Consider the following 23,072-nt stretch of genomic DNA (forward strand, 5'->3'; position numbering starts at 1 on the left):
TCAGACCAGTTTTCACCTCAAAAATGTACCTGGATAATTCTGCTTTGTGACTTTTGATACCTTGGTTGCAACATGCTCCTGGATAAACCATCTGGATTAGAGACTGGCAGACTATACATCAGTGGATCTATTCCTACTTGGAATATTCCACTTAAGTTTGGTGGATGGTGATTGGAGAGGGAATCTTGGCCATTGTGGCCCTTTGAATATCCACTCTCCCTAGGAAAGAATGCCTGGTCAAAATTCTAAAGTACTTTCAATGATGTGGAGAACTTTTGTTTGCTCAGGCTTGTTATAACTGGTTTTATTGCCATTTTATAGCTTTGCTGGGATTTTTAGTGATTTTGATGTAATCTTCTGTGATTCTGTTGCAATCTTTAAAATAATTCCCCCTATTCCTGAAATGATTTGGTTGTACCTGTTTTTAAGGGTATGAAACTGCTGTTAACTAATGGGTGGCTTTAAAATTCACTAAAGAAAGAAAGAATACTGTATATGCTGAAGTTAAGAGGTATACACAGTGGAAATGAAGTTCCCCAATAGGAAATTATTGCACATTGTTCCACTTCCGTACCTGTTCACCTTCCCTAATATCAGAATTATTTGGAGGAGAAGAGACTTGTGGCTTCTGTTCCAAAAGAACACAGGTAGAGCTGCTAGGGTTGTGAGCGGTAGTCCTTTTTTAAAAAGCTGAACATTGATCAGAGGCAGTTTTAGGCTGGTGTGAATGCTGTAGAATGGAGTGAGAGAGGCAAGGGGTGCCAAATTTTAGCGCTGCGCAGGGTGCCACTGAAATTTGAGAGCCCCAGATCCACCACTGCATTGATCAACCAACTGTATGACATAGAAGAGGAAGCAAGGGAGACTGAATTGAGCTCCTCTTCCTCCTCTTGAACTTCTGACTGGTGAAATTTTATTTGTACTTAAAGGTCTGTATGCACACAACTCTGCTGTTCAACTAAGAAGACAAATCACATACATATTGTTTGCAATTCCTTATCTAGTTACATAGATAATGGCTGATAGTAGTCTACTTAAATACATATGTGAGTATGTATTACATACAGGAACTGCATCATTTTAATGTACCTAGATAACTCAAAAGATCAATAGTTTAGATTCGTTCTGATATGCAGTGACCACGTGGCATATATGGGATCTACCAAATTCCTGCGTTGATTATGTGTATAATGTATGAGTGCATACTCATCCCATAGGGATTTCAGTGCATTTCAGTTTGTGTGGCACACAAATGCATACTGCATATATATTCTGCAGGATCAAAGTTTTCATTAATGCAAAAATCAAAAGTACAAAGAAAAAAGAAAACATAAACTACAGTATAGTGGTTGACATTTCCAATTAAATAGAGAGCAGATAATATAGAAAAATAAAAGCAGCAAAACACATCATGAAAGCAAAAGTTCATAATTCACTGGGGGAAGAAAGCTTTGTATATCTGAATTTCACATGTAGGAAATGATCCCCACCCAATGATACAGAAACATGGTCTTCTTTACCTCTAGTCCCATGTGATGGTCTTTTAGGCACTGAGTGAAAATCTTTTTCTTTCCTCCAAAGCCTTTTAATTTTAATGGGCATATTATTAATTTTTGGTGCTTTCAGATTCCTGCATCAAGTTAATTTACTTTGCTGGTTTTATATTGGCATAGATACAAAACTAGGTGGTGTGGTAGTAATTGTTGTTGTCTCTGCTGTTTTCCATTATTATAGGTTTTACTGTCTAAACAAAGGATTGTATTTTGCATTTTAATAGGGCTATAAACTAAATTATAATGAATAAAATAATACAATAGTGCCCCTACTTCTCTTGCTCATATATAGGACTCATGCTCATATTCATATGGGGGAAAGCAAGGAGAAATATAAACATTCATTATCTGAAGGGAACCTGCTTTCTTCCTTTATTGACCTCAAACATTGAGAATCAAACTTGCTGCTGTCTGTATAAACTCAAGCTAGGTTCTGTTTCTAGGTCACACTGGGAGAGTCAGGCTGAATGATGGATCTGAATTTTACATTTAGAAAAAGAGGTATACTTAATCAAATCAACTGTTCTTCTGTTTTTACAGCTTGTAGGTCAGGATTCTACAAAGCATTTGCTGGGAATATAAAGTGTTCAAAATGCCCTCCACACAGCCAAACCTTTGTGGAAGCAACGTCTGTGTGTCAGTGTGAAAAGGGTTACTTTCGAGCTGAGAAGGATCCAGCAACTATGGCATGTACCCGTAAGTGTGAATCATACTGGTATTTGAAATTCTTTCCTTGTCTCTCTCATTATCTCAGAAGACAAAAATAGCACTTATTTTATATTCCTCTCACAAAAGCTAAAAGTATGAGAGCATGTTTTCGTTAATCAAGAATGCAAATCAGGTTTTCATTTATTCCCAGTGCTCCTTTAAATAAGCAAAAAATGCTCTTCAATCTAAAGTGCCTTTTAAAAACACCACCACAATACTAGATAGAATGTTACCAGAACTGTGTTAATAACAGAGTGACCACACGTTTCAAATCTGGGTACTAGTATACATAATATATAATGTGTACAAGGGGGGGGGGACACCCTTGTACAAAATGAGCATTTCATCCATGCAGTACATGGATGAAAACACTCCATGTACTGCAACATATCTATATATATCCTTATCCCGAAAATGCCCTTGGAAAAATAAATACCAGACCCCTTTTACAGACTCAGATATAGTTGCAGTGCTTAGAGTTTAAAATGGGACTATAACCTTATGGCTCAGGATCAAATGACCAATTAAAACAAAATAAAGCTATTCCAATTCCCATCAGCCACTCCCAAAGGCAGTCCTGGCTGGAAGTAACATAGTCTAACTGTGTGAAAAGTCATATTGAACTTCCATTACAGCACTCTGGCGAAGAGTCTCAAACAGTTATACATATTGCCATGGCTGTCACAACCCGCTCATTCAAATGAATTGCTGAGGAAACCCGACCCACATTACCAGCCCCTTACCACATGCCAATAAGCCTTAGGATGGTGAATCTGGCAGGCTCTGAGGAGCTTGATTTATGAGTTATGGAAGATAGCTTAGGAAGCTGCCTTACAACTGTTTCAGAATATTTATCATGTTCTCGCACTTTCTCAACTCCACTCCGAGATTACATTACATTACAACACCCAAGTAAACAAAGGTGTCATCGTAGCCTGACAGTACAGAATAAGTGGACTAAAAATACGGTAACTCCTTAGCAATGTCCAGTTTAGATATGGTATTTAAAAAATAAAAATCCTGCTCAGCACCATGACAACTGGCCAAACCCATAGTGCTAGGAATCTGGAGAGGATGGATCGTCCTGTTCCAGGAGGTGATGGTGATGATGATTATGATGACAGTAATGGCAAACAACAACTTCTACTATTACCCTGAATTTGTTGAACACTTAAATCTAGGTTGCACATACTCTAATTAAATACTATGAGAACTGTGTTCTAACTGCCTTTGGGACTGTTAAACCTCCAGAAGGACAGCTGCAGAGGCAAAGGGTCATTAGGGTGGAAAAGAGACATTTGCAAAATTGTCTGATACCTCTTGCCTTCCTGAATCACTTTCTGATTCTTAATAGTCATCAGTGCTTAATATTTTGTTTATAAACAAGACATATTAATAGTTATAAAAGAAAATAAACCACAGTTGGCTTCTTTCTAATTTATGATTTTACCATGTGCACATCAGTACAATTTCAATCTATCTTGTTCCTGAATGGTGCAACACTTTATTCTACTTATATGATGGGATAGGTTAATGGGATGTTGAAGCTGGATTGCAATTCAGTAAGAAAAGCATATATTAAAGATATACTGATCAAGGACTAGAGAATGACATAACAAATCCTTCATCCTTACTACAACTTTGCCATGTTTCTACAACAGCAGTTCCAGACAGTAAGCCATTTCTGAAGCCCAAAGTAGTGTCAAAACAATTTTTGAATGTACACCAAGATCCCTTTGTATATTCAACGTCCCTTTCTGGATCCCAGGCAGCATTTTATTCTTTTCTATAAAATAAATTATACAGGCATTAGTATAATTATTATACCTTTACTGCGCAAAACTGGAATAGTCACAATGTCTGATGCATGTTGGTGAAAAACATTAATCTTTTAAAACTGTCAGTATACTTGCTTGCCTAAACAAAATATATAGCATGAAGAAATTCCTGAGCGTATTGCTCACAGATGCCTGCAAAAAGGTTATGGCTGCCAGTTCCCCCCCCCCCAATGTGACATATAATCTATGCATAATTTATAAGTGATAACAAAGCAATCAGGCCACATTCATAAAAATCCCAATGACACATAATTTAGCAGAATCTGAGGATTAGAATTAATTGTCTCTCTTTGTTCCAAGTTCTAAATCTTAGTAAATGATTCACTGCATGTCATTACAGCTTAATATTTGCATGAAATCACAGTTTAGATGGCATAATTTAATGGCAATTAAAAACCTATTTAATCGTCATGCAAATTGGCACGAGGGCCCTTGAGTATGAAGGGTGTCTATATCTTCAGTATCTGCAGGCGGACAGTTATAAACTTTGAAACACTCCTACTACAATTGATAACAATTTTCCTGTTCAGAGCAATATGAATGCATAATAAATCATATTTTTATCCTAAAATAAGACCAAGATTCTCTGTACATTGCTTTACCAAACAGAACTATTAGCAATCATTGGGAAATTGAAAAAGAAACTAACATGCATATTTTTTTTCTGGTGCACACTGAATATAATTATACATAACATACGCAAACTAAAATAAATCAAGATAGCATAAAGGTGTTTTGTCAATAATTGGATGTGATGCTGCACATAGTCTCCCTCTCTGATACAAAAGCCTTTTTTTAAAGAAAGGGCTAAAATTCTTAAGACTGATTCTTCAAGAGCAGAAATGGGAGGAAGTTTCAACTCCCTGATTCTGTTTCCCCTACAAACATCTGATTGGCAGAATTCTCTATATTTCTATTCCTGTTGGCATTTGTAGATAAAAGTCAATGGGTGAAAATAGTTGTGGCCCTGAGAGTTTAAAATCCAGATACCAGATTCTATGGTGCGGGCATATTTTGTCATCCTAATCATACAAGCCCCATCTTGAATCAGTCTCGAGTTCTGTTCCTAGTATTTTATCTGACTTTGTTTCCTGACTTTGTGTCTAACATGTTTTTTTGTGATCTTGGCATGAGTTCCTGTAGGACAGTTTACATGTTCCTTAAGAACAATATGAGGGTAGCTGGCTTTTGTTTTGTTTTTAAGTGTGTAAGAATGTACCATGTTTGCCACATTTAATCTGTTTCTGTAAATGATGAAAGAGGACTTTGGGGGTTAAAACACACATAAATATATACTAGTTCTAATGACAAACTATTTCCCCTTTTCCTTAGGGCCTCCTTCTGCTCCAAGGAACGTAATTTTTAACATAAATGAAACAGCTCTCATGTTGGAATGGAGCCCACCGAGTGACACAGGAGGAAGAAAAGACCTCACATATAGTGTCATTTGCAAGAAATGTGGATCTGATGCCAGCCAGTGTGAGATATGTGGAGGAGGCATCCGATTCATTCCAAGACATACTGGACTAATCAATTCCTCAGTAACTGTGCTTGATTTTGTGTCTCATGTGAACTACACTTTTGAAATAGAAGCCATGAATGGAGTCTCTGAATTAAGTTTTTCACCCAAGCAGTTCACAGCTATCACAATCACTACAGATCAAGATGGTAAGTTTGTGCTATTTGTATATCAGATATACTTAGAGCTTATGTCAGTTAACAGTACATTTTGTGACCCCCCCCCCCCGCCAGAGTCAATAGAAACACTTAAATCTACTCAGATCATTTATTCTTCCATGTTACTATTTTGTGCGGTGGAGAGGAAATGGTTTTAGGATGAAATAGGAGGTGTTTTGTTAAAATTTATGGGGCTATCCAGGTGTTGCATTAACTGAAATTAATACAACGCTGGGACATATACTTAATTTTTTAAAGGCATGCCTGAAGTTCTGTGTTTTTTCTCTGTTTTACAGTGTGGAATTACTGGTGGGAAAGTCGAGGCTTGCTACTGTGTAAACTCTGTAAACTCCATTCATTTCAATAGTACACAGTGGGTGTGACTGTAATTGCAGCTGTCATCCCATTGAAGTCAATGGTACCATTTCCATTGACTTCAGTCATTTGGTTGCACCGAGCATCTCCATGTTTATCTGTGTAAGAAATGTACTTCAGATATTTAAAATATCGATATATACATATTGATACATGTCTCATGAATTTAATTTCACAAAATGTATCTCCCCAGCTAGTTTGATAGGTACAAATGTAAAGTTTTTATATATTATGACATTCTTATATGAATGACCATATAGAATTTGGTCCATATGGAATTGGTATTGGAATTACTAAAGGGAGAATATTCAGTTATTGTCCCCAGGCCTCCCTATTGTTTTTGTGCCAGTTGTATAGGAAGACAGTTACATACAGACTGACAAGTATGGCTTCATCTTGGTTTTATTAAGTTGACGGCTACAATGATCAATATGTATGTCCAATAGAAAACCAACCTTCAGAACTTAAAATCAAATTCACACTTACCAGTAATTTAAAGCCTTATGTAGGTATTTAATCAGTGTTGTGGCTGCATGATGACCTGGTGTGTCTGCATGCCAAGGAGAACCCTAGATGCTTGTGGGGGATGTTCACATTTTAATAATAATAATAATAATAATAATAATAATAATAATAATAATAATATAATAATAATAATGGCATGACAAGGTTTGAGCATGCTCATTGCTGTCCAGGAGACACATAGGCTAAAAGGGTGGAATTTAGCATCTTCTACTTGTTCTGTCTGTGGAAGTGTTCCAGCTTGCCAAATGGAACAATGCCTCCTCCCCCTGCGCATTGTTCTGGAAGTTCTCCCAACCCTCTGCCAAACCAATTTCAGCTGGCATAGGGGGAAGAGAGGGAGGAAAGATGCTTGCAGAAGCAAATGTCCTTGTGCAGGACTTCCACTTACGGGACTGGTTTGGTGAATCCTGCCCAAATTATCAAAAGGGCTTCAAATTAATTAGGATCAGTGGGAAAGCACTTCTTCCAATCCTAATTTGTTTTACAAGGATTCTATCAGATGCAAAACCCTTTTTGCAGAGGTGCAAAATCTATGAGCCTCTGGTTGCTATTGGATTCCCATCAGCCTCTACCAGCATTGTCAGTGGTCAGGGATGATGACGGCTATAATTCAGCAACAGATGGAAAGCATAGGTTCCTCACCTCTGGCTTAAAGTATCCTGGGTTGTGAGTCCCTTCATCCCAATTTCCTCTTCACCCCCACCCTCCCATCCCCCCAACACTATTGAGCAGAAAAAAATTAAAAATACCCACACACACATTCACACATCGAGAAGTTTGGGGATGAATGAGCAGCTTTGCCTCAAATCTCAGCAGTCAGAACCAACAGTATCATCAAAAGGGTATTTCCAAACCATTTATATCTCATCTCCCCATGACTCCTTGTGAGCCACCACCTTTAACTGTATAGCCCTGTGGGTAGTAATCACTGTTCTAATAGCACTTCTATAAAAGGGAGAGAAATCATATTGGTAAGTGAAATAAACAGCAATAATTAAACAGAGTTCACATGAGCTTCCTTCCATATTTATATATTTTTGTCTATAAGGCTTGCCCTGCTGCACAGCTTTTTAATTGTTCTACTAACATGTATTTTTGAAAACACTCTAATGGCCTATTTCAACTACATTTAAATTTACTTAACAGCTTATTCTCTACTTTACATTTCCTCAATTTCTAGGGAGGAGGAGAATACCTGTTCACTACCATTGTTAAGATATGTGTGCAGCCCTTTACTTACTAGTGTGCAGTTTTCAAATGGCTATTGCACTTGCTATATAATTTGCATCAATGCCCCCAAAGTCATTAATTTTCTTTGCAAAGATACTGACATAATTTACCTTTGCTCTTTAAAATATATAGTTTTCAACCATCCCTCTTTTGTACATCCATTTCTAGGCAGCAGAACTGGTGCTACCTTCATAAACATGCTTTATGAAGGCTTGCCATTTCATTTATCACCATGTCTTTTTCTGCAAAACTCTTCTTTTATGTCCAAATAAACTGACTGAGACTCTGAAAAGTGATCCTTAAATTCTTTGAAGCTTTACCAGTAGCACTGTTAATAATGGAAGAATTATTGTGGGGAATGCAAGCAGCGTACACACTTGGGTTTTACTGTCGGGCTATCATAGATTACAAAGGCAGAGGCCTTTCCTTGCTTGGATAAACTACAGTGGAAACCAACACAGTTATATGAAAAGCAGACAGTGGTAAAAGATACATATCTGCTGTCTTTAAAGATAAATCTTATGCCATCTCTCTGGCCATGCACATTTACACAGGAATCCCAAGGATATGAACCAGCATAGCTTTCTTTCCATTGCTGGCATAACAACGGTGGTAAAGGAATGTAAAGATTAGAGCTCCTTGGAATTTGTTGTAGAGTATTGTGCATAAAGTCCAACCTCAAAAAGATTAATGAGATTCTTATACGAGGGGACGGGATATAAGCATACCTTCTAAGTGTCCTGGGGGGAAACGGGTTATCCCGTTTTTTTCATGCAAGTTCTCAGCAGCCATATTTGGTGCCTCATTCTCATCCTTTCTTGTGCTGTGCTCTTGCCCTGAAAAGAATACCGGGTGGGGGGGGAATGAGGCATGGGTCATGTGACTTGCCCGGGAGCCTGTCTCAGAAGGCATGCATTGTGGTTTGGGGTAGTAACAAGTTGTACAATATGTTTAAGACCACCACATTTGTTGAATAAAGGTCAGAAAATCAAAGCTCTCTTAATTTATTTATCAATTTGTTCCATTAAGGTATTACTTCCCATGAAACATTTTGAAGCTAGCAATAATAAAAACATCAACAAACAAAAACAGATGAAACAATTTCAAGTCCAACACAGATATAGACTGCGAGGTAAATCTATATATTAATTAGTTTCAATGAAATACTCTGTGAGAAATGCGGTAAGATAAATATTGACCAGAGATAGGTGCTCTGACTGCTAGATGGTCAGTCTAGGACACTATGTAGGGATGTGTCATAACAGAGTGGGGAATGGGAACACTGTGTTACAGTGGTTCCTATGTCCAGGACCAAAGGCAAACAGTAGTATTGGGATAGTGCTTTTCAGCTCCCTGGGGGTTGTGTTATGGGCTGCTGCAGAGGATAATACCAGTGCTTTTTAATATCTATATAAAGCTTCTGGAAGCGGTCATTAGGAGTTTGGGAATAAGGTGCCATCAGTATGCTCTGTTTCTCCGTAACATCTGAACTGAGAGAGGCTGTGCAGTCCCTGGACTGGTGCCTGGGCACAGTTGTGAGCTCAATGAGGAAAAACAAGCTAAGCTTGGATCCTAACAAGACAGGAGCATTGTGGGTGAGTGGTCCCCCACGTCTGAGAAATTGGTCAGTTGCCTACCATGGATGGAGCTGCACTTTCCTAGAGTTCCTAGTGAAGATTGATTGACTGGTAAACCACTCTGAAAATTATTGCTCTGGGAGGGGAATAGGGCCTCCTAACAACTCTCAGCCCCCTTAACAAACAATAGTTCCCATAATTCTCTAGAGGAAACCATAATTGTTTAAAGTGGGTACCATATGATGTGAATGTGGCCACAGTCTCTCACACCAGTGGTAATGAAATGCCTTCATATTCCCATATGTAAGTGCAATTGGTCAAATTTAGATCACAGGATTCTGTTGCTGGTATGTGCCTGTCAACTTACCATAATTTTCATGTCCAGTTAACATTATCCTGCTGGGCCCAGTGTGTAAGGTAAATTTCCAAAAGGAATTCCCATCAGCTCTAGCCAGCGCAGTTGGAGGGCATCAAATATCAAAACAGAATCCAAGATGTTACTCTTGAGTACGCCTGAGGGAAGCGTGACTCTTCCTTCAATTTATCTTGCTTCTCCAACTGATGAACAGAACAATTTTTACCTGACAGGCAGTTTAGAAACAAAGGTGATGAGGGACTATGTCATAATTAAATATGATTGGCTTTTACTAATATCTGAGTCAGAGATGAAACATCTATTGCAGACCTGAATCTGAGCACTTTTATCATGATAGAAGAGTAAGAAGAGGCTTCAGGAGGGTGAGAAAGAAAAAAGTGACATGTTCCCTTCCCTCAAATTTTTCTTCCTGCTCTGCAGCATATCCTGTTTCCGTGGAAGTTTTAAAGCAGAGCTTGGATAGCCATCTGCCATAGATGTTTTAGTTGAGACTCCGGCATTGTAGGGGGTTGGACTATATGACCCTTGGAGTCCCTTCCAACTCCAAGGGTCATATGATATGACATCCAAGTTCTATGATATGACATCATTATGATACTCTCTGTGAACAAACTAACTGCCATCATTTTTCATTGTATACAATATCACATTTGTGTTTACCTCGTGAAAGACAAAGTGAGCCATGTATTTATACTATATTTAGTGCTTTTTTCTGGGGGTACGCAGGGGTACCCCTAAACATTTTATGAATCTAAGTTTGGCCTCATTGAGAGGCAGTATTTCAATATGAGTAGGAAAGTGAGAGTACCCCTAAAATATTTTTTAGAAAAAAAGCACTCGTATGTGTGTACGTGTGTGCGCGCAGATAATGTATTTATCAAAGCATATAGCTAAAGAAATGAAAGCATAGGTTTGGTTTTCAAGTTTTTGCAATTTGATCTAACAGTGTATAGAAATCTCTGCAGAGTTGATACAATGAACCTTAAGAAGCTCTTGAAACTGTTCTACAACTTGAGTGTTTTTTCCTCTCAAGAATAAGCCACCTTGTGCTATATATATTCCTGCCACTGCAAAGAACCAAATTAAAGTAATCAGGCTCGCTTCATTTAGTTGGAATCTTTATCACTGACTGATACAGTTAGAAGAGTCATTACTGACTGATATAGCCTCAGTTCAGTACAAGATATTCCCAAGATAAGATTGTGACTTCAGTAGTGTAATTAGAAACCTTTGCCACAATACTTAATTGACTGACTGCTGAAATTCTTCAGTCACATTAGCAGTATTCTTTTTTCAGAGTTTACCCAAACATTTCTGAGAGGGATTTAAATTAAAACACGATCTCTGGTGCTCTGACTTCATGACAAGCAAACTGAAGGCTTCTTTCCTTTCCTAGCAAAAGGAATTAGTTTGGTCAAAAGCAGTAAAGGGAGACATTAATCATGGCTAGTCAGTCAGGAAAAAATTGTTCTTGTAGGTGTCATGACTTTCACACAAACCTTTAGGGAGCATGTTCAAAGTGAAGGACGTGGTAAATTACAAACCAATTCTGCTGATGTTTGCTGTGGGGTCTTTAAAGCAATTATGTTCGTAACAGGTTGTTTCAATTCATTTGCTTCTTAAAATGTAGTTTCTTCATTATGCTCCATAACCTCTTCTCCTTCTATGAGTTTGAGTCTCTTCCATATGGATTTGCCAAAGGCCTTGACCCAGTGACTGATTTCATTTCTATATTGTGATGGCATTAAGTTGTGCATGCTGAGATAGTTTTGAAAGCCGATTTAAAGTTTTCATATTTTTGCAGCCCTTATAAATCTATTCATTCTACTGCTGAATTAGCTTCAAAACAGTATTTTTAAATAACACATTCACCTACTTATAATGAAGAAGCCTTGTCTTCCAGCTCTGGTTTTAGATTGCATTTTTACATGCTTTCAAGCTTGCCTCTTAGGGAATAGTAACAGAAAGAGAGAGTTACTGTGAAAAGGTTTTAATACGTTTTGGAAATATACAGTAAACAATTCATTTTGAATGTTGTGCAAGATACTTTGCAGAACCTCAAGCACAAGCGCCCCTTGATTTGTTTGTTCTCTTCAGCACAAACAAAATGTATACCTAACAGTTACAGAATGAGAAAATATAATTAAAATTACAAGTAGTTTGCCAATGTATATACACATGAAAGACTGAATTATAATTACCCTAGGATAGTAGCATCCAGTGGTAACCGAGGAGTTGTATACACAGTGAGAAGATTCATGTTGTTGTCTAGAAAATATATTCTGTTATCAGGAAATAACATTTGCCATTGTGGCTAGGTAGTCAAATGCCAAGGTTGGGATTAATGTTTCACTAACCATTCCTCTTCTTCTCATCTCAGAAAAAATTCTATAACCAGCCATTATAGCATATTTTCATTTCCTTCCCTTTCATTGAAAATCCAAAGCTACTAGTTTCCCACAGGCAATTGTTCGTCCATTGTAAGAACAGGGTGCTGGACTAGGTGGGCAATTGTTCTGATCCAGCAGGCTCTTCTTATGTTCAAGGCCTTTAAATACACTTAAAAATAGCCACCATTTGTTTATTTTTTACTGGGAATTTTATTTATTTATTTAAAACATATATAAACCACTTAATATGTTTTTTAAAATATCTGAGCGGTGTACAACAAAAAAAGTAATATAATTAAAACAAAACTATAACATAAAAATAGTAAAACAGCAGAATAATAGCATATTAAGACATGTGATTCATACAGATAAGGTGTCTCTCAGCACATGGAATTTGTTTCCAGTACTAGAACTGAGCTCACAGACCTACCACTCAATAATCCACTCCTGATTTTCTCTCAAACATATCCAGACTTCCTTCATGTTAGCAGCCTAATTTAAAAAGGGAAAACCTTTTTTGCTGTTATCCTTGTTAAATAATTGGGAGCCTTTGATGATCTGCTTCGAATAACTAAAGAGATCTACTACAAGATCTCAATCTACCCTCTGTCCACCCCTACTCTAGAGTTTTAGTGGGCTGATTCTTGTATCTGTTCAGACACAGTGCATATTTTGATCCATTGTCCAATCCATTTGTGTACATAAAAGGTATCTATACAGTGGTGGCTGGTGGCACTGGCAGGGCACAAGGCAGGAAGCAAACAGTATGTGGAGCCAGAGCCAATGACAGGCAGAGCCAATTCTAGTCCCCTCCACCATCCCCCAATTTTCCTGCTAGACTGGTTATAAGCAAGAAGGCAGATTAATAATAATAATATTTTTTTTTTTATAATGATCTTTATTAAATTTTTCAAAAGGTTGCAAATAACAGAGCAGAAAAAGAAAAAAAAAGAGGTAAGGAAAAAGTAAAAAGACCAGAGAAAAAACAAAAAACAACAAAAAAAGGTTTCCACCTTTTAAACTCATTTTCCTTAACTTCTTTTCAAGACTTCCCCACGTCTCCCCTTATTGTATTCCATCTTCAATTGTTTATTCAAGCAAGTTTTCCACTTAATATCCTAAAACGTAGTTTATTTAAAATCACTTAACCCTAGTTTAATTAAGATAATTTTTTATAATAGAATTAAACTTTAATTCATTATTATACCTTAGCCATTTATTAAAATATATACCTTAGCCCTATATAGAGAGAGAGAGAAGAAGAAAAAAAAAGAAAAAACAAAATAATATACCCTTCCTAAGGTTGCCACTATTTCCCCTCCACCGATTCCCCATTTTTATAATAATAATTAAAAAAAAACCTATAATTTTTATACTCCTAAAGCAAAGAAAGAACAGACCCCCTTCGGACTGTTAAGTCCCACCCTTCCCTCCCCGGTTTCCATCCCTAACCAAAATCCATTTGGTCCATCTTTTTAGCCTGGTGATCTTACGTCCAAGGCACGCAAGTCTCTCTCAGTCCCTTTCAGCCGGTTTCTTCGGAAGTCTCTCTTGGTTAACACCCAGGGTCGAACATATTTTTTCTCGGTACTGACCGTGATTCTTCCAATGAATCCTACTTGTTTACAGGTGGTGCTCCAACACTGTTTCCAAAATCTATATGTCCCAACTAGTCCGACTTTCACCTTGGTCAATTTAAGGTTCTTCTTAGCAGGTCTCCAGTTCTCTTTTCTCTTCTGTATCATCTCAGCCGTCCCTTCTTTCAGCTCCTCCTGCTTGGCAGATATCTTCTCCTCCTCAATCTTTGGTTCTTTTTCTTGTCCAGCTGCCTGTGTTTTGAGCAACGAGTCTTTTTCCAATTCAGTTGGTATATCTTCAGATAACTTCGGGTTTGAGGGGCTCGTAGACAAAACAAAGCCTTTCTCATTCATCTCTAACAACTTTCCCATGAGAGAGATCAGCTTTTTCAAGTCAGCACGTATTTCCTGTATTCCCTGTTTTAGTTCCATTCTTGTAATGTCCAAGGATCCCCTCTAGAGGGATTCTGGTTACTTAATGTTCTTTTCCCCTCCGACCCAAAAGTCAAATTTGTTTGTAACAATCTTTCTTTGTTTTCAATATTTTGTAACGATATAACCAGTTAAAGTTTCAACTTTCAATTCTTCCAACTTTGACAGCTAGTTTGACAGCTGTCAAAGGTTTCTGTAAATCCTCAGCAGGCTCTTGACTTGGGTTACTCCCGGGCTTGAGAAGAATGGTACTTAATTCAAATAAAGTAAACTCTAGTCCTCCAGCACATTAGCTTAGTCCTTTTAAATCCGTGGAATTTGTATCTTTATCCAATCCCGGCGGCTCTTCCCGCGACCTTAGTTGACAGGTCCTTGCTTTGAGCTATTTACAATAGGGGGGAGACGGACTTCCTTTTTTTCAGCTCCCCCGCTCGTGCCAAATCCAAAGCCAAATATATTGTAATCCAATTTTCAAATTACTCACGGGTTGTTGTTCTTGCTTTTAAGTCCAAATTTAATAGGAAGAAGTCAGCGCTGACCGAAGAATGGCTTGCGGCTTCGCTCGGCAGGGGAAGCGGAGGACTCACAGCCCCACGCCGCTCCCTGGCACCCGATCCGTAGCCTTTAAAAAGGCTCCTTCACGAGTCAGGAGGGCGCTTATGGTGCCCGCCGAGTCACCATGTCCACGGGCTCCGTGCCCGTGGTTTTTAAGGGTCCCCGTGTCGCCGGCACGGCAAGACCCAACCCCCTGCTAAGCCGATTCCCTCCGGAGCTCGGAGGGAATCCACCATTAGCCAGTCGCGCCAACCCGGAAGTCCCCAGATTAATAATAATAATAATGCCCCACCCATCCAGGTGGGACTGGCTGAGGGAAGACGGACATTTGTGGATCAGTGCCCCATTCACCCTAATGGACCATTGTGTTGTTAAGGGCTTTAATAATCTTTGCCACTTGCAATCAGACTCATCAATGATTATGGACATGGTGTTTGTCATTTGACACCAGACTCATCACTGACTATGAACAATTGTGCAGTCTCCCTCCCCTAGTGCACAGCTTTGGTGGACATCTACTGGACCATTGTTATTGTGGTAGAATTGGAGTTGGGTGTAAAAGATGTGTTAGCTTGTGCTTTTCATCTTGTTGGAGTCTGTGGGATTGTAAATTATACTTATTAGTCTTATTTTTTATTGTTTCCAATCCTTTGCAACATGTCCTGAGCCCCTGGGGAAAGGTATGATGTACATTTATGTCAATATAGTTAAATTCACACAGTGTGGATTTTCTAATGGCTCAGTAGAAATAATTTCCGAAGAAGAGTGCTTAAAACTTCAGCCTTAGTTAAATGTTAAAAGTCAAACACTTGTAAGACGTATTATGCTGCAGTAAGCGCAAAGCAAAATGTGTTTATCCAAAAGAGAGGCATGCCATTTTGTGTAGCAATTCATTCCCTGGAGTAACTTAGGCATTATTACAAGAACTTTAATTTTGCCTCATGTGCATCTTTATTCATGAATCATAACAATAGGCTTAATTATATGATCGAGTACTCCTGTTTCCCTCTGTAGTTGTTGAGTAGTTGTTGAGTAAGTCCTGTTCTTATCTTTTTCATGTATGTTGCTATATTTACAGCACATCTTCTGGATCTTGGATGTAAGCCATTTAAAAGTGCTATGCCAAAATAGCACTTGGTGAATTGTGCCTCTTATACTGAATTTTTAAAAATGCTTCATAATTTTTTTGTTGTTGCACCTGGTTCAGTTCAGTGATTTGTAACTGGCATTATGAACTGTAATGAGGGCTGTCAAAGTATAACACATCATGCACATTTAATGAATCTGTCTTTGCAGGAGGGGCTTTCAAACTTGGTTTGAGTCAGTCTCCTAAGTTAAGCACTTGAAAGCTACTTGAGCATTCCCCTGGCTAAGGAAAATGATGGGTGGGAGGGAGGAGGAATTGCAGGTGGTAGTGGTTGTTCTCATCTGAAACCTGACAACAGACAAATTAAAAGAAATGGAAATGAAAGCTACCTGATTCAATAGTGGAAGAAACCACATTGCAACACACCTTTGTGGCCTTATTGGCTCAGACAGTAGAGATTCGCTCTTGTAACAACCCCTCACTGCTGTAAGAAATGAGAATCTTAGGGAAGTGGGGAGCAATCCTTTGAAGTAGCCCACCACTCAGCAAAGTCATCTATATAGTCTTGCAATGAAAGTGCACCTCTGGGAGTCAGAAGTAGAGGCCTTGTGTGAGAAGATTCCGTCATTAGCAACTTAGAGTGTTTGTTGTCTGCATAGTGACTTGACTGCCTGATTGCAAATATTTGGTATGGGTGGGATAGGTTTTTGATAACTAAGGTGTGAAAAAATGCAATTTTAAAAATAAACAAATTAGAGAGGATGGTGCAAGTGCATATTCAGTACTGCTTGGTTGCAGTCAAAATAAAATTTATCCTTGCACAGTCCAGATCACAAGCCCACATGGTAGTGACTTGCCAAATCGTTCTTGTGCAAACATTACAGGACGCACTGTACAAACTCACAGGAAGCACTTAGGGAACAAAACATTTGAGGATCTTGCACCAATGAATCCAGAAAGTATAAAGTAGCATGGGTCTCAAAGCCTGATCTGACACAGGCACTTTATTCCCAGAAATATCCTGGCAGCTGACAAGCAGTGCTAACTGCTGATCTGATTTTTATCTCTGTGGCAATATAGCACCACCATTACAGATGTTCATAGAATAGAACTGCAGCTTCCAGCCAGCAGAGATCAAGCGACAGAATGGCAATCTGGTCCCAACTGTCCCTGATACACTCTTGATTTTATTCTGGACTCAGTACCTTTGTTGCTCAGGTGCAGGTTGAGGCTGCTTACAAATGGTCTTGCTTGTTTTCTGCTAACACTGAAGTCCAGTGGATGTTTCCTCGATAGTAAGTCCCACTGTTTTCAGAGAGACTTACTCTAGTAAGTCTTTTTAGGGTTGCAGTCTAAAATATCTCCTTCATGCGTCCAACCTACCAGCTCGAACAAATAAATGTGATCTATATATAGTACATAGCAATGAGAATGTGGTATTTTTATTTTTATTATTTTTATTTTATTTTATTTCTGGCAAAGTCAGTGAAATTTCACCATTTTAGTATGTATTTCATCTTATTGTGTGGTAGTTTTATTTAATAAAACCACTCTGATATTATTCAAATGAAGGGTGTTTTAAATAAAAACGGAATTGAACTAAAGTATGCATTAACGTTCATATCTCTTTGTTGATGTTGGGAAATGGCATTACTTTCCTTGCTAATTCGTCTTATGCTACTGCTGGGAATGACTTTCTTACTTAACTGATCTGTTTCATTAACACTCCATACATTTTTTAAAACAGAAATAAAAATAAAAGTCATGGCCTAAGAGAAATGAGGTTCTCCATGCTTCTCTTGATTAACCACAACCTGCCTTGGGCACTTTGCTTCAGAATACATTCAGGATGTATTTTAATGCACTACCTATGCTCACAATAGAGTGGATTATTGCTGTGATGAAACTTTATTTTAGAAGGGAAAAAAATGTTTGGAACACTAAACTCATTATTTAGGGCCACTGTGAATTAACTAACATAGATTCAGTTATAAAATAGCATTTTTAATGTATATTTTTCCCTTCAGAATATAATTGACAACTGATAAATTGAGACTGCTGCTGGCAACATTGGACAAACACAAACACCACGGCTATGGTGTTAACCATCAGTGCATGCTTTATTTCAAATTAAGTGTGACAAATTAGAATGTTAATTGCTAGCTTTGGAATGAATACTGTGCTGATCATTGGAGGAGACTGATCATGTTGGGAAAATGAGTAATCACAAATAAAAACTATTGTAATTGATGACATAGGCATATGCTGATGGTAAATGGTTATGGATATTCCGTTGCTGAAAAATACCGTTGCCGGTCTAAAAACTAGTAAATTGAAAGATGCATTAAAGTTAGTGTATCTAGGTCGAGCAGGTTCTTGAGAGGAACTGTATCATTATTACTGACTCAAAGATATTGTTACTGTCAACTACTCTTGAAGCAGCAAGTGCCAAGATGAACAATTGCTCTTTAAGTGAGTGTGACCTTAAAGACCCAGAAGCACTGTAAATTACATGTCTCCTTCTGTACTTTCTAATTCATTTTGCTCTACATGCACTAGGTTCATAGATGTTCAGTATGGCTATGTGTTCTCAACTACAAATGTTTTAGAATTAACACTGGGAACATTCTGATATCTTAACTATGCCATAAGGGATGACTGAAAATATTATTTGTATCTTTGGACCAGTTTCCTGAAGATAGCTTCTCTTATCAACACAATCATCTCTAGAAAAACATCCACAATCATTTATGTGGACCTGGATGTGTTAATCTACCATATCTCTATCCATCACACACACAGTTAAGAGTTAAGTTGTTTTGGTCTACCATCCTGATGGTGTCAAGCATCCAAGTGTACATGAAAACTGCTGCTCCCACCTTGGGAACCTTCATGCCAAGTTTGGTCACGATATCTCAAGAGGCATCCAAACCTATAGAGAACAAATGGACAAACCACTTTCCCAAATATATACTAGATTTCATCCTTTTTTATCATTTCCATATTTCTTTATAATTATTCTCAGCTTAACTCTTACCATCTGCTCCTACTAAAGCAGCTCCTAAAAAGCAGCTGGAATAGAAGGGAGAGAAGCTGGAGAGAGAAGTGTGGGTGGTGCCCTTTCTCCATCCTTGGAACCCACTGGCAGACTCACCAAACCTACTGTACTTGGAACTGGGTGTGAAGAGTGCAGCTGCCTGCTTAGTGGGTGGAATATTGTCAGGGGCTGGACTGAGAAGGAATGGTGAAGACTGTCCCCTCTCCTCCTGAAACTTCCAGAGAAGAGGAAATCAGTATACATTTACAACAGGGGTTTCAGAAGCTCACAGCTCTGAGACAGAAGAGGGACAAAGCTGGGAGATAATAGGTGAAGAGGAGAGGGGAGAAGCAGAGCCAGAGTAGCTGGCTGACACGTTATCACTAGAACTCCAGACGCTTCCTTCTCCCAGAACCCGGCAAGCAGTGAAAGTAGGAAAGCAGAGAGCTAAGAACAAATGGCCTTAAGCAGCCTCGATAAGGGGGCTGGGGCTGTTGACAATTGAGAAGAGAAGGGGGGTGGAGCTTACTCGAAGTAACACCATTATTTGGAGAGACAGCATTTCTAAGCCTCTCTCTGTGAATATTGAATAAAAAACTTGATAAGAGCTTCTTGTCTATCTGTTGCTAGCAGCCTGCCATGGGGGAGGAAGATCAGGTTCCCTGAAGCCTGACAAATATGGCTGTTGGCAGCCTGAGGTAGCTCCATACATCTTGGGCCTGCCCATAGAAAGCAAGCCTAGAGTGGGAGACTAGAGTGAAGTTAGCAGCCTGTTGAGGAGATTTGGTGGTTATGTTTTGCAGTCATTGGTCTGTCAATAAATAAGGCTTCCATTGCACCCAGCAGAGGAGAGGTGCAATCCTCCATGGAGTCTCTCGCACAAGCTGCTTCACATTATCAATTAAGAGAAGATAATGGTAGGGCTAGGGAACATTTTTTCTTCAAAGGGTCATTGACCCGACCCACATAACTTTTTCTAAGATTTATTTGGTGTTTGGGGACCCAATGCCAAAGGTGTATGTGGTGATGTGCCCCTAAGGAAAGGAATGGGGTTCAAAACTTTATCCACCTTTTAAATGCAGCCAATATATTAATCTTGAGCAGTTAAACTGCAATCTCTTTGCTACTATAACACAGCTGTTCTTGCATTCTGATTTATATTATCAGTAACTTTACATTTCTATTATGGTTGCTGAGGTGGAATAAAAGATGCGTGCCATTTTTTCCAGTATTTTTTGAATCAACTGCATATATTCTGAGATTGTTTGTAATTTGGTTGTAGCCATTGTATGAAATTCCATCTTATACAACAGTGTCACTGAATAGAAGCTGCTCTGTTCAGGTATATGACTTTTAAAAAGCTGTTTTATTTGACTGGTTTTATAACCCTGCAAAAAGCCATATCAGTTAGTAAAAATCTTTTTCTTTGTGCTTGCCTTACAGCCTGGTCTTTTAACAAATAAATTGCTTCAGAGGTTTTGTCCACACACAAAGGTGATGAGTGCAAGTGCTTTAGAAACAGTAACTTTAAAACATTATCTCTGCTTTGAAGTTATGTTCAGAGCTGCAACAAGGTTAAAAAATAAATAAATCCAAATCATGCGAAGTTAAACCAGTGTAGTTGGCTACATAATCATTCAGTTCAGCCCAAGCTAACAACAATGTGGCTGCCACAGACTAACGCATTCATGTACATAGAAGCTGAAAGAAGCATTTTGAACTTGTGACCTAGGAGAGATATGTACCCTTCAGTTCATTTTGATCGATCTTACATGGTGCATACTAATTCTAGTGAAATTGTTTGTCTACATTAAGGATCTTTAGCAAGATCACTGATGAGTATATATATGAAAAGGTGATAAATCTGACACCAATAATAAAGGTCACTTAGTCTGCTAAACATTGTTTCTAAATCAAACTCTCACTTGCCATTGCACAGTCTAGAAGAATGGGCTGAATTGAATTTTGTCAGGGAAGTACAAGCCTGTGGAAATGGCAAGAGTATGATTGACCAGCGCTCTTTACTGAATCATCTGGTTTGCAACAAATTAAGGAGTCTAGGAAGCCTTCTTGCCTCATTTAATATATAAACTGGGAAGAAATGTGTAAAAACTATGGAGTATCAGTGTCAGTATATATTTACTTACTCTGATCAGAAAAGTCACAACTACCAAACCAGTTGTTCATAAATGTCATGGGCCAGGAGTCAGCTTTGCCTGAAGAGGAACAAGGCAGAGTGAGTTCAGCTGCAGCTGATCAGCCTTCAAGGATACAGAGTAGAAGGCACTGATGAGAACCAGCTGGCTTCAGCCTTCTTAAGCAGAGCTTCCAGCAGCAGCCAGATGCTTGTAGCGATGCTTGTAGTTCCTGGCATGACCTTGCTGCTTCCTGCTGGTCTTGACCCCATTGGATTACCTGACCCCTGGAGCATCTAGCCATGTAGATTGCTGTTCACCCAACTCTAGGACTGGACCTAGGATGCTGACTCTGCCTCCAGGCAAATACACCTCAGAGACTCTTCTGGTTGGCTGGCTTTCCACTCCACTGCACCTTGTGACTCAGCAACAAGACTACACCAATAAAGGGGAAATTGCTGGGGTTCTTCCTCCTACCAATACTGTTAAACAGGAATGTCTACCGACTCCATTTCTGTTTAATTTAGTTGTTAATGCACTGTCTTGGTTCTTGTTCTATCCCAGAGGCTGTATGCAAACAACATGGTTTTGTATCAGCTGCACGAGTAAGGTGAGATGTTTGCCAAGGAATTTCAGGGAAATGTTTTCTGGTGCAGGTTAGTAATATTTACAGGATCAGCTGGACTTCCGTGGAAATTGTATGTGGAAATTTAATATTATAATTAGACCTTGGGCAAAAAAGGGGGGGGGATACTTAAAATTGTTAACAATTGGACTGGTTAAAGTATTTTCTCCATACTTCTGTTATGTTAAGAGTTCTCATCTCCTTGAAAGTACTCACCTGTATTAAAGTCAATGCACTTTGATAAGCTTTTGGTGTGTTGATGTTCTAAATTTGTCCTCACTGTGGCTGGAAAAGAATTATCTAAAACACTGTTAGACCACATATTGTGTGTCCATGCACAAGATGCCTGATATTTGTCATTATGTAATCTACTGTATTATCTATAATCACCAAAGGAAAGAATGTCAAAAATATTTAGTTGATTTGACTAGTGCTGGTGATTCTTTTGATTAGTATTGATTATTCTTACAAGAAGGCAAATGTCTATAGTTTAACCAGCACCAGCTTTGTAATGCACTGGTCAACCTGTAACAAAAGTTTTAAAATATTTTAAAGTTTTTTTTAAAAAAGGGAGGAAAGGGGGCGAGATTTTTTAAAAAAAGAGGAAAGGGGGCGAGATTTTTGTGGTCCAGTGCAAAAGGTATGGGGCTCAAACTTTGAATGTACATGTACATTCAAAGTTTAACAGAAATTATGTGCTACTTATTTCATACATGCTTTTCTGTCTGGCATTGGTCATCTTGAACTAGTTCTTCAGTAAACACCTTTTTGCAGTTCAACTACAGTCCCTGAAAATTATTGATAGCATTTTTCTCCAAGGTGGTGTGCGTTGTTCTCCCCCTCCCCATGTAACCCCCACAACAACCCTGTGAGGTAGGTTAGGCTGAGAGGCAGTGTCTAGCCCAAGGTCGCCCAGTGTGTTCATGGCAAAGTGCAGATTTGAACCCTGGTCTTCCAGGTCCTAGTCTGACACTCTAACCACTACACCATGCTGAATGATCTGTGGAGGTTGTTGCTGCTGCACAACTGACAGCTGATATAGGTTGTCTTCTGTTTCTCGGCTCTGTGATTCACTGTGTGACACATGAGCACTGTTTGGCTGCTGCAGTTTTTATTCTGACTTTTTGGGAGTAGATTTGTTGTCTGTGCTCACTTTTGAGAAAAATTCATGTATTTGATCCTGCCTATCAACAAAAAGAGTCTGTGCTGTGGAGCTTTCTTCATTAAAGGAGTATTAAACAGATGCATTTTGAAAATGCCATGTGGTTGTAATAGTCCTTCTAAATATGACATTTCCATTCCCCCCCCCCCCAAAAAAAAGAATTATGCTATAGAAGGGTGAATCTTTTTTCTGGGTTTTTTGGGGTGGAGGCAA

The 23,072-nt window shown here is 38.6% G+C and overlaps 1 protein-coding gene across 3 annotated transcripts in view; it reads left to right on the forward strand.

The window, feature by feature from the left end:
* Nucleotides 1-23,072, forward strand: part of EPHA6 (EPH receptor A6) — a 348,542-nt gene that overhangs the window by 166,810 nt on the left and 158,660 nt on the right. For all 3 annotated transcript variants that reach the window (XM_081859642.1, XM_081859643.1, XM_081859644.1), the window contains exons 4-5: nucleotides 2,094-2,249; nucleotides 5,432-5,767. In XM_081859642.1, the coding sequence (XP_081715768.1) occupies nucleotides 2,094-2,249; nucleotides 5,432-5,767 (492 nt within the window). The remainder of the gene's footprint in view (nucleotides 1-2,093; nucleotides 2,250-5,431; nucleotides 5,768-23,072) is intronic.

Source organism: Podarcis erhardii (genome assembly GCF_964252035.2).
Source record: "Podarcis erhardii genome assembly, chromosome: 4".
NCBI lineage: Eukaryota > Metazoa > Chordata > Lepidosauria > Squamata > Lacertidae > Podarcis > Podarcis erhardii.